This window comes from Halichoerus grypus, chromosome 2 (assembly GCF_964656455.1).
Source record: "Halichoerus grypus chromosome 2, mHalGry1.hap1.1, whole genome shotgun sequence".
NCBI classification, from domain to species: Eukaryota; Metazoa; Chordata; class Mammalia; order Carnivora; family Phocidae; genus Halichoerus; species Halichoerus grypus.
In genome coordinates, this window is record NC_135713.1 from 148,616,191 (window position 1) to 148,629,579 (window position 13,389).

Consider the following 13,389-nt stretch of genomic DNA (forward strand, 5'->3'; position numbering starts at 1 on the left):
AAGATGGGCAAAAATCTAGCAGGATCATTTAAATAAAAAGAAAAGGGGAATAAAACTAACATCAAAACAAATTTCAGAGTAAGTACTACAGAGATAAAAAACAAGTAGTATGAACAGCTATATAATAAACATGATGACTTAAAATGGATATCTGAGAAAAACAAAATGCAAAAATTGTCACTTGAATATCACCCATACCTCAAAATATTCTAGCCAACATGTTTCCATATAAAGTTTTACCAAATTTCATGTGACAAATATATCTTCTTATAAAAGATGTTCCAGAAATAGAAAAACAGAAAATGATGTCAAATCCATTTAATGAGATTAGAAGACTCTTCAGTCCAAAATTAAATAAATGGGAGAAAAGAATTACAGGTCTAATTTATGCATGAAAATAGATACGATAATCCTCAATAAAATATGAATTAACTAATTCTAAAAGTTCAGTAAAAATAACACACACTTGACAATTGAGTGGGTTTTATCCCAGAAATTAAAGGATAGGTCATCAACAAAAAAACCTAGTCCATGGGGTGCCTGGGTGGCTCAGTCCTTAAGCACCTGCCTTCAGCTCAGGTCATGATCCCAGGGTCCTGGGATCCAGCCCCACATCGGGCTCCCTGCTCAGCGGGAAGCCTGCTTCTCCCTCTTCCACTCCCCCTGCTTGTGTTCCCTCTCTCACTGTGTCTCTCTCTGCCAAATAAATAAATAAAATCTTAAAAAAAAAAACAAAACCTAGTCCCATGATTTACCACCTTAGAGGTCTAAGAGAAAAATTACAAGTTTATCTTAATAGTTTCAAAAAAAATGCATTTGGTGATATCTAGTCCCATTAACAGTAAAAATTGAACAATAAAACTTATTATAAGATGAAACTTCCTTATTGTGATAAGGTCAATATAGCAAAAACATACAGCAAACTTAATGGAACAATTCAGGAAAAAAAAAATCTAAGATCATTTACAAGACAAGGACACCCAAGAACATTGATAGTTTTAAACATAATAATGACATAAAACAAGAAAAAAGGTACTAGTTGTAAGATGAAAGGAGAGAAAAATCTTTAACTTTATAGATGCTATATTAACTATGTAGAAAGCCCAGTAAAATTAACAAAACATTAAAAGAAATGAGAAGGTCAGCAAGGCTGGTAGATACACAATAATCTTACAAAATTTAGTAGCATTTCAACAATAGCAGGCTAGAAAATAAAACACTTCATAGACTGACTATTGTAAGTGGCTTCTAGAAATCAACCTAACAGTGCAAGAAAGACAAAAATTATCAACTCTACCAAAATGCATGAGGAGAGACTTGAATAAATGCCATAGAAATCATTGTTTTTATTGAATAATGTATTTACATAAACATAGCATTTTTCCCTCAAATTAATCTGTATAGTCAGTGTCATCCCAATCAAAATTCAAATTTTACTTTTGATAAAATCAACAAATTCAGTGTTAAATAAATGTGGGAAGAGGAAGTCTTCAAAGAGCTAAATCCGTTTTGAAACAAAGAACAAAGAAGGCATGTCCTGGAAACTGTTAACAGGGCAATGGCAACTTCCGTTCCACGTTCTTTCTGGCCAGAGGGGAAAGCAACATCTAACTACCTTTCTAGGACTCACTTGCAGCCACTATTCAGGCTGTAAATTAGGTGCTGTCCAAAGTGCCCAGAGGCCTTTTGTGTCTCTTCCTCTGACAATCAGGCTCAGAGGTGGGAAGTTTTTCAGCATCAACATTCTGGTGTCCAATCTCCAACCTCATAGACATTGCTGGTGGCAAATTCTTGAATGTGGAATCACTCAAAAAGCCTCCTCGGCAGCAAAACTCCATGGATCAATTCTGTAGGGTGAGGGTATCTTTACAAGAGCCCAGCCTCAAACCCACACCTTCAGCCATTCCAATGATTTTGTAAGCGCCTAATTCTTTATATTGAAACCCATCTTATTTAAAAAAAAAAAATCTGCCGTGGTTTATATCTCCTGTGCCAAGCCTCTATGATGTCATAGAAGATGACAACACACCAGATACCAGATGATGCTACAAAGTCATAATAATAAAAACAGTATGCTGCTAGTAAAGACAAACAAGAACTAAGTCAATATAAAGAAATTAAGTAGAAAGGAACAGATCTATCTATATGTAGAAACTTGATATACAGTAAAGAAGTAACCATAATTCAATGGGAAAAGAGTGAATGAAGTTGAAGTTGCAAAATCTGACTCACCATTTGGAGAGAAAAAAAAAAAGCAAACCCCTACTTCATGCTTTATTCACTGGGGAATAAAGATCTAAATAAGAAAGTCAGCCAGAGAAAATTTAGAGAAATAGCTTTGTCACATAACAGTGGAAGAAAATATAGGAGCCTTCACAAGAGAATGAAGACCCAAAGAATCCCATAGATGAGCAACAGTTAGAATGTTGCATCGCATCCCCTTAATCCCCTCTGAAAACCACGAAAAGTTTCTGGGCACAGCATGGGCTCACTTTTAAGATGGAAAGGAGTCCTATAGAAGACCTCTCTCAAGTAAGTAGAGAAGGCCAGTGGGCTTTAGAGTCTTGCTTGGTTTATGTCTAGTGATTTAAATTACCTTTTCTTACTGTGAAACTACAATCCTTTAACCTAAATTTCAAAACTTGTAAAAATTGGAATAACAACATCTCCTTTATAGGCTCATTAGGAGTTAAGGCCACTATATAACATGCTTGGCACCCTTCAATAACTTCATAAATGTCATTTCCCTTCCTCATTAATTCCACTGGACTAGAGTGACTGAGAATAAAATCTGGAGAGCCTTTGGTACAAGTCCTGTGGCTCTTTTGTTGCTTGGCTGATCCTGCGTAATGGTTGGGTCTGGACACAGTGAAACACTTTATCAAAGAAAATGAAAGTGACTCATGATGTAGAATGAGTGTCTATTTCTTATCAGTTCTGTTTCCTTCATCTGGTACACTTGTTGAGGATCTGACAGCCAAGGAGGAAATTGGGAATTTCCCAACTCAGTATCACCTCACGTAAAATCCATCCCTGTTCTCCCTGCTTCTTTGTCTCCTCTACCTCCATGTATGTACAGTATATTCCAAGATTCTCTAATGGTGGAGAGCTCTCTGGGAGATACCAGGAGTGACTTTAAATTTCATTTGGGGAAATAATCTTAGCCTTCTCTTATACCACATCTGTGATCTAAATGACTGACAGACATCAAGATGAATCATTGGAAATGCATTTACTTTAACTGAACCTTTTTTTTTTTTTTCCATTTTGGTTGTTCCTGACAAATTTCAGCTCTTTACCCTCTATTGCTTGGTATATTTTAAGTTTCTTAACTTCTCCATCTTTGTCTGCCATTCCATCTAATGCACATTAGAGGACAGACATTTCTCCCTAAAATATGAGCCACATTACATCTTTCTCCAATTCACAAATACCCACTGAATCACCAGTTCCTATGGGCCTTTGAAGACTGCATCATCAAATACCAAACCTCATTTCCAACTTCTTTTCCTGCTGGCTCTATTCTTGAACAATATGCTTGTTATTGACAGCTAATTGTTATTCCTGAACCACCAGATACTTCAAACTCTTATACATTTTCACATATTGTCCCTTCAGTCTGGAAAGTCTTTTCTGACTTTCATTAGCTTGTTAAACATTTGCAGCACAATCCATACAGCAATTCTTCAAATGTGACCTTCCTTCTGGCCATTTCAAATCAGAATTGCATTCATTATTTCCTCTTGTTTCTATAGCATAGTCTTTGTGCTTCTACCTAAAATACATTAACTTCCTTTTTCTTTTGCCCTTCAAAGACTTTATTTATTTATTTATTTATTTGAGAAAGAAAGAGAGAGAGCATGGTGAAGAGCAGAGGGGGAGGAAGAGGAAGAGGGAAAGAATCTGTGCTGAGCATGGAGCCCAACCCAGGGCTCAATCTCAGGACCCTGAGATCAGGACCTAAGCCAAAGAAACCAAGAGTTGGATGCTTACCTGACTGAGCCATCCAGGCATCCTGTAGCTTGCCCTTTAATCTCACTACATCTTTCAAAGAACAGAATCTTTATGGGTGATGGGCATTAACACATTAACTTCTGCCTTATCTGAAAAAGAGGCTATTGTGGTATAGTGGAAATGACACATGACCTGACATCAGAAATTTTACCCTCATACTCACTTCACAGTATATTAGATATATTAAATCATCATGCCATAAACCCTGAAAAAAAAGGAAGACAGAAATTACACTGTAACTTCATCCCTTAATAGCAAAAAAGACCTTGACAAGTTTTCATCTTCTCTTAGCTATGTAATCGTTCTTAAGTTACAGCACAGTGATTAAGTGCAGTGTTTCTTGAAGGGGCTTATCTTTTTTTTTTTTTTTTTTTTTAATCAACATCCACTGAGATCTCTTCTCTAATTTTTTTCTTAAGGCCAAGAGTGCTCATATGGATTTTCCATAAATATTGATTAACCCCAAAGAGAGGAAAGCATTTTCAATCAAAATGCATGTTTGAATTCAACTCTTTGAGCACAATTATGTTGTTTTCCCTCTGTCTCCAAGGAAGACACACAGATGACCAGTAGGTATATGAAAAGATACTCAACATAAATAATTATGAGTGAAATGCAGATCAAAACCACAATGAGTTGTTATTTCACACCTGTTAGGAGGGCTGTTATCAAAAAATTAAAAAATAATAGGTGTTGGTAATGGTATGAAGAAATTAAAACTCTCGTGCACTGTTGGTAGGAATGCAAATGGTACAGGTACTATGGAAAACAGCATGAAGCCCCCTCAAAAATTAAAAATAAATTAACTATATGAACCAGCAATCCTGTTCCTAAGTATATAGCCAAAGAATCAAAATCAAGATCTTAAAGACCTATCTGCACATCCATGTTCACCATAGCATTATTTACTTATAACCAAGACATGGAAACAACCCAAATGTCTCTCCACAGATAAATGGATAAAGAAAATGTGGCATATATATACAGTGGAAAGTTAGTCAGCCATAAAAAAGAATGAAATACTACCATTTGCAACTACATGAATGAACCTTACAGATATTATGCTTAAATGAGTTAATCTAGTGACAGGAGAACAAGTACTGAATTACCTCACTTATATGTGAAATTGAATAGAGTCAAACTCTTTGAAGCAGAAAATGGTGTGGTGGCTGCCAGGGGCTAGGGAGTTGTTGCCTAATGCATACAAAGTTTGTTATGTTGCATGAATAGTTTCCAAAGATCTGCTGTACAACATAGTGCCTATAATTTAGAATACTGTGCACTTCAAAATATGTTAAAAGGGTAGATCTCACATTGAGTGTTCTTATCACACACACACACACACACGAACACAAGGAAATTTAAAGCAATGAATATGTTTAGTACCTTGATTGTGGTGATGATATCACAGGAGTTCACATATGTCCAAACTCAACAAAATGTATCCTTCAACTATGAGCAATTTTTTGTCTGCCAATTATACCTCAATAAAACTTAGAGGGAAAAAAAAAAAACAAACTCAGGATAATCAGCTGTGGGATGTGGAGTGGCCAAGTAGTGAACCAACTCATTTCATTAACCTCATATACTCCTGTCCTTTTTGTCCCACTGCACACCATGCTCAGACTCTTCTCAGGGTCTTCATGTATGGTCTTTTGTCTGGAAGCTAATCCCTCAGATCTTTGCCTAACCTGCTCATTCTTAATTATCCAAGGCTCTCCTCAGAAGTCAGGTCTCCATAGTATCACACCCTTCCTTCTGCTATATTTCAGTCATAGTACTTATGATTTATATAACTGTTTGCAATTCCTTCATCCTGCTAGAATAAGTTCCATGAGGTGGAATTTTTCCAACTTGTTCTCAATCATATCTACAGTGCATTGAATGAGATTCCTTGAGAACCGCATAATTCCTGTGACTGGTTCATTGAAACAAAATACATAGCTCAAGAACCTGAAAACAAGTTCAACTTCAGAGCATTATAAGTAGTTAAATAATAGCTAATACTGGTTAATCACCTACCATGTTCTTGCTAACATAAATGCATTGTTTCATTTTATCTTCACAAAATCTAGGATCTGGCAATATTCATATCCTTACTTTGAGCATGGGAATATAGAATCAGAGAAACCAAGGAATGTATCCAGTACTACAGGAAAAGCAGGATGAGATTTCCCAGGTGAACTTTTATTGGAAACTATCCATCTCCCTTTTATCTAATTGTATGAGTCCCAAGCAATGCTGCTAACCTGCCTTCCAAAGTTCACCACTAATTTACTCAAAGAATACAAGAACACTAATTCAAAGGGATACATGCACCCCTATGTTTATTGCAACATTGTTTACAATAATCAAACTATGGAAGCAGCCCAAGTATTCATCAACTGATGAATGGATAAAGAAGATGTGGTGTATATGTACAATGGAATGTTGCTCAGTCATAAAAAAGAATGAATTCTTGACATTTGCAACAACATGAATGGAGCTAAAGAGTATAATGCTAAGCAAAATAAACCAGTCAGAGAAAAACAAATATCATATGATTTCACTCATATGTGGAATTTAAGAAACAAAACAAATGAGCAAAGGGAAAAAAATAAGAGAGACAAATCAAGAAACAGATTCTTAACAACAGAGAACAAACTGATGGCTATCAGAGAGGAGAGGTGGTGGAGGGGATGGGTTAAATAGGTGATGAGGATTAAGGAGGGCACTTGTCATGAGCACAGGGTGATGTATGGAAATGTTGAATTACTATATTGTACACCTGAAACTAATATAATACTCTATGTTAACTAACTGAAATTAAAATAAAAACTTAAAAAAGGAATCCAAATAATATCCATATATTCCGATTAATAGCTGTCCAAAGTCCCTTTTAACCTCTAGGATTTTTTTCCCCTCTTGTTTGGAATTTGGAATTTATCTGTTGAAGAAATGTTCTGGGTCTTGCTGGTTGCATTTGTATGCTATTGTTTCAAATACGCCTCTTGTAAGTTGTGATTATATCTAGATACTTGATCAAATTCAGGGTTGATACTGGGGGAGAAGGATACTCCATAGGTAGTTTGTGGACTTTCCTCAGAAGACGCATTATTTTTTCCCTACTTTTTTTTAAATTTTATTTTATTATGTTATGTTTATCACCATACATTACATCATTAGTTTTTGATGTAGTGTTCCATGATTCATTGTCTTCGTATAACACCCAGTGCTCCATGCAGTACGTGCCCTCCTTAATAGCCATCACCGGGCTAACCAATCCCCCCTCCCTCCTCCCCTCTAAAACCTGTTTGTTTCTCAGAGTCCATAGTCTCTCATGGTTCATCTCTCCCTCCAATTCCCCCGCCACCCCGCATTTTTCCCTTCCTTCTCCTAATGTCCTCCATGCTATTCCTTATGTTCCACAAATAAGTGAAACCATATGATAATTGACTTTCTCTGCTTGACTTATTTCACTTAGCATAATCTCCTCCAGTCCCATCCATGTGGATGTAAAAGTTGGGTATTCATCCTTTCTGATGGCTGAGTAATATTCCATTGTATATATGGACCACATCTTCTTTATCCATTCATCTGTTGAAGGGCATCTTGGCTCTTTCCACAGTTTGGCTATTGCGGACATTGTCGCTATGAACATTGGGGTGCATATGGCCCTTCTTTTCACTACATCTGTGTCTTTTTTCCCCTACTTTATTAAGATATAACTGACAAATAAAATTGTTTTGTAATATAAAAAAATTACTAAGGACCAATCAAATAATAATAATAATAATAATAATATTTACCAATGAAAGGAGTGCTCTAGACAGAAATTACCTATATTTTACTTACTGGGAATAAAATATCTCCGTCACCAATTAGTAAATATATCCAACTATGCAATTCACATTTATTTATTTATTTATTTGCTTACTTACTTACCTATTGATTGACTGATTGACTCCACAATCATAGTACAGTATGAGGGTAATAACAACAACCACGTCATATAGTAGTTATAGAAAAATAATGAGATAATCCCGTGAAATTTTTAACACTATGTGGGCAGAGAGAAAGCCTGAAATAATCATCACTTGTTATTTTCAATGCAAGTTGAATACTGTGTTCAGTCCTGTGAATTCCTTGAGTGCCACTGAATCTGGCTGCTGTGAAGTATGTGGGAATGTTGGACTGTGGAGGTCTCATTCACAGATACCCATGGTGAGACCTCTTGAGTCAATGTCCTCCTCTTTCTTCTTTGTGTCTGTATGGATTTTAAAATAGAACAGAAAGTGATATCACACTGTATGTTAACTAACTGGAATTTAAATAAAAACTTAAAAAACAAATAGAACCAAAACCCAGCAAATGGACTTCTCCAGAAAGTCAGGCCTAGGACCCTAAGCAGAGAGCAATGACTGAAGAGTAGAATGAGAAGGGGTCTTTGCAACTGCAAATGTGAGCAAACCAAAACATTTCCATCTCTCTGAGTCTAAATGACTTCACTACAACATGGTTGAATTGAAGCAGCATCCTCTTGCTGCTTTAATGTTTATAAAGTAGAAGTCCATGGCTGTTTCCAAAGACTGCCATCTCTATCAGAATATGGTAACAGATGTCAGAAAATTTAACAATCAATTCAGAAAGGGAGATAATTAAAAATGGAAAGTTCCTTTAAGTCTCAGTATTCTGAAGCAGATCATTTTGTCCTCTGCTTCCCTCAAATGAGAATTACATATGCTTCTTCATAATAGCCAAAAATCATTTATAGAAAAACTTCTTTCCATAGAGCATAAGCACAAGTTTGAGGGATGCTCAAGTTTTAAAGGCACTGTCATTGTAATCAAAGGATTCATAATCTAATGGCACTAGGTAGAATGTGGCTAGTGTCATAAATGTATACAAACCATTTACAAGTCATTAAAATGTGAAAGAATAATTTCTGGCAAAGATCAGGAAGATGTCATATTTGGCCAGGGCATTGCAGAATTAATATTCTGACAAGTAAAGATGGTTGAAAATGTACTTTGGAGTAAGAGTTTTGATAGCCAGTGCACAAAAGCTTGAAATCAAAAGGTGAACCAGTGGTCAGATTGATAAGGGTATAGGGTCCATGCAACATATTTATGGTAGAAAGGGCAGAAAAGTATATTTAACCAAATTAATTTTACTTTCTTTAAATCCCTGCTTTGTGCTAAGTTCTAGGGAGACATAGGGACTGCAAAGATATATTCAAGGCAACAATTACCCTTGACAGATTCTCTACTAAACAGAAAACAACTGATCAGAGGCTCATTGCTAAACCAGGCAGTGGAGGAAATGCCCAAAGTGAGAAGAGAACAAGAAGGAGGGAGTTATTAAAACAGAATATACAAGACCTTAAATTCCAAAATAAGTGGTCTACACATTACATGTTAAGTAGTGGGAAATGGATGTACCCTGAAACACAAGAGTAATGTGATTAGAGTTTTGCCACGGGCAGATCAATCTAGTTGTGTTAAAGAACACAACAGAATGGCCAAAAGCTACATTAAAAGGTGCTCGACATCACTAATCATCAGAGAAATGCACATCAAAACTACAATGAAATATCACCTCCTGCTTGTCAGATGGCTACCATCAAAAAGAGAAGAGGTATTAAGTGTTGGCAAGGAAGTAAAGAAAAGGAAACACTTTTATACTATTGGTAGAAATATAAATTGATCTAGCCACTATGGAAAACAATTTTTAAATTAAAAATGGAACTACCATATGATCCAGCAATCCCACTTCTGGATATACAGCCAAAGGAAATGAATACAGGATATCAAAGAAATATCTGCATTACCATGTTTATTGCAAAATTACTCACAATAGCCAAGATATGGAAACAATCTAAGCATCTGTCAATGGATGAATGAATAAAGAAGATGTGGTAGAATCAAAAGGAATGAAATCTTGCCATTTGCAATGACGTGGATGAAACTGGAGGGTATTATGCTGAGCAAAATAAGTCAATCAGAGAAAGACATGTATCATATGACCTCACTGATATGAGGAATTCTTAATCTCAGGAAACAGACTGAGGGTTGCTGGAGTGGTGGGGGGTGGGAGGGATGGGGTGGCTGGGTGATAGACATTGGGAGGGTATGTGCTATGGTGAGTGCTGTGAATTGTGTAACACTGTTGAATCACAGACCTGTACCCTTGAAACAAATAATACATTATATGTTTAAAAAAAAGAAGAAGAAGAAGAGAGCAGGAAGGAAAGAATGAAGGGGGGGAATCGGAGGGGGAGACGAACCATGAGAGACTATGGACTCTGAGAAACAAACTGAGGGTTCTGGGGGGGAGGGTGGGAGGATGGGTTAGCCTAGTGATGGGTATTGAGGAGGGCACGTTCTGCATGGAGCACTGGGTGTTATGCACAAACAATGAATCATGGAACACTACATCAAAAACTAATGATGTAATGTATGGTGATTAACATACCATAATAATAAAAAAAATGTGGTGTATATGTAAAAAAAATAAAATAAAATGAAGATGGAAAAGTTTTAAAAAAAACAAGATGTGGCAGATAGATGATAGATTAGATAGATAATAGATGATTGATGATGATAGATGATAGATGATAGATAATAGATAGATGATAGATAGATAGATAGATAGATAGATAGATAGATAGATAGATATGATAGATAGAGTATGTCCATATATATTATTCAGCCATGAGAAAAAAAGAAATCCTGCCATTTGTGACAACATGGCATGTCATGAACTTGAGGGCATTATGCTAAGTGAAATAAGTCAGACAGAGAAAAACAAATATCACTTCTATGTGGAATTTTAAAAAGCTGAACTCTTAGGAACAGAGAGTAGAATGGTGGTTATCAGGGCTGGAGGTGGAGAAATTAGGGAGATATTGTTTAAGCGTACAAACTTACAACTAGTAGATAAATAAGTCTTGGAGATCTAATGCACAAAATAGTGATTATAATCAACAACACTGGATTGTAAATTTCAAACTTGCTAGGAACTAGATCTTAATTAGTCCAATCACAAAAAAGAAGTGATAATTTATGTAATGTGATAGAAGTGTTGGCTAACACTATGGCAGTAATCATATTGTAATATATAAATGTATCAAATCAACAAATTGTGCACTTTAAACTTATACAATATTATATGTCAATTATATCTTAATTTTAAAAATCTAGTCTTGTTATATAACATAATATAATTAGGCTGCAGGGAGGTAGGGTAAGTGGATGGGAGAGTGAGGTGCTATAAAGAAAATCCTTTAAGATTAAGCAAGCTGTAAGAATGTCTGTTATTCACATCTATTCTATGACTTCAAAAGCATTTGAGGGGCACCTGGGGGGCTCAGCCGGTTAAGTGTCTGCATTTGGCTCAGGTCATGATCCTCTTGGGATCAAGTCCCACATCAGGCTCCTGCTCAGGAGGGAGCCTGCTTCTCCCTCTCCCTCTGCCTGTCACTCCTCCTGCTGGTGCACTCTCTCTCTCTGTCAAATAAATAAAATCTTAAAAAAAAAAAAAAGCATTCAAAGATGAGGAAGGTTAAATATAACCAAGAGAAGGCACTACTTAAATCAAAAGCATTTGAGTACATTATTTTGCATCCATAATTTTCAAGAACCTGACTGTTTATTCTCATGAAGATCCCATGAAGTTGATGAATAGGAAGATAAACCATATACCCAGATGAGGATAGAAAGGTATAGAAAGATTCAAGTGACCACAGACTAGGGTTTCTGGATAAAATGCAGAATGACAGTTAAATTTGAATTTCAGATAAACAACAATTTCTTTAGTGTAAGTATGGCCCATGCAATAATGCTCCAAATATTGATTAAGGCACACTTACACTAAAAAAAAAAAAAAAAAAGTTTGTTTATCTGAAATTCAAATCTGACTTGGCAACCTGTATTTTTATTTTCTAAATCTGGCAACCTACCATAGTTCCAAAGTAAGGCAAAAGAGTGAGTAAACTGGGGTGGTGAGGGGTCACTGTGTGTTCTTAAAGAATGCTGTCTTCAGGTTCAAACCTCTTAAAGCACCACAGTCTCACTGTTCCAAATGCATACACCCAGTCTCCCACTCCCTGTTCTTCCGAACAGCTTCAGACTCACCTGAATTCTCTCAGGAGATAATTCCCCATTCTCTCACTGTGACTCTGCTTTTCAGCTCTGGAGTTTCACTCCACTTTCAGCAGTGATGGGCACAATATGAGGCAGGACGTGGCATCTGACCACTGGCTTCTGCTCCTACCAACCATGAGCTGCCAAGGGATGGGCATGGTAGAGAAGGCAGGAAACATTCTGAAGGGGAGGGGAAAAGAAAAAAGCACATGGGTAAAAAAAAAAAAAAATCAGGCTGAAACATGAGAGGATAAATCTAACACTCCAGGTTCACCTTGCTTTCAAGGAAACTCCAGGATTGGAGAATCAGAAGAGGGAGGACTTTCAGATTCTTCAGAAATCTTACATCTCCAGAATACCAATATTTTGTCCTCTTCCAAACACACAAAAAGAAAGCCTCTTGTAGGGAAACTTAAAAAAGAAAAAAAAAAGAAAAGTTAGAAATAAAATGTGTTTGTTCCTCAGGTTATAAACATCAAATCGAATGTAAATGTCTCTCCTAAAAGGTCTGATACTTCAAAAAATAGTAATAACAAAATGGGAAAGAAAGAGAAAAAGAGTATGAAAATAGAAGAGTATTGATGTTATACAAGTTAGGTAAAGGAGTAATTGTTCTTCCTGTTGTTGTTCCAAGGCTAGCGTTGCAATGGGGAAGGAGACAGAGGCTGACAAACCCATCTTCACCATCTGTTCCCCCACTTCCTCCCCTACGCTACCCACCAGAGCCACAGAGCACAAGCTGGCCACAGTGATAACTTCATGCAGGCGATTAGCTGACTGCTGACCCTGAGCTGTTGCTGTTGGGGGAATGAAACAGTTTATTTTTGTTTCAATCATAGCATGGGGGAAAAAAGCATTTGAAGCAGGAGTGTCACAAACCCATGCTGAGTTTATGCTTTACCTAACTCATATTTGTGAACCTATGTACTAAAACCCTGCATCCCAAACTTTCACATCTTACCAATCCTCAGAGGACTCTTAAATGCTAATTCTAAGAAAGAAGAATGTAGCAGGAGGGGAAGAATGAAGGGGGGGAAATCGGAGGGGGAGAAGAACCATGAGAGATGATGGACTCTGAGAAACATACTGAGGGTTCTAGAGGGGAGGGAGGTGGGAGGATGGGTTAGCCTGGTGATGGATATTGAGGAGGGCACGTTCTGCATGGAGCACTGGGTGTTATGCACAAACAATGAATCATGGAACACTATATCTAAAACTAATGATGTAATGTATGGGGATTAACATAACAATA

General features: G+C 36.6%; 1 protein-coding gene across 2 annotated transcripts in view; it reads right to left on the minus strand.

Annotated features, from left to right (window-relative positions):
* GCSAML (germinal center associated signaling and motility like) overlaps positions 1-12,826 on the minus strand; it is a 69,132-nt gene extending 56,306 nt beyond the window's left edge. Inside the window, exons 1-2 of one of the 2 annotated variants that reach the window (XM_036078726.2) lie at positions 12,412-12,826; positions 12,129-12,317 (exon numbers count right to left, since the gene is read on the minus strand). In XM_036078726.2, coding sequence (XP_035934619.1) covers positions 12,129-12,157 — 29 coding nt within the window. In that variant the 5' untranslated portion in view covers positions 12,158-12,317; positions 12,412-12,826. Of the gene's footprint in view, positions 1-12,128 lie in introns of both variants that reach the window. The other variant, XM_078066429.1, reaches the window with a different exon arrangement.
* Between the last annotated feature and the right edge of the window lie 563 nt (positions 12,827-13,389).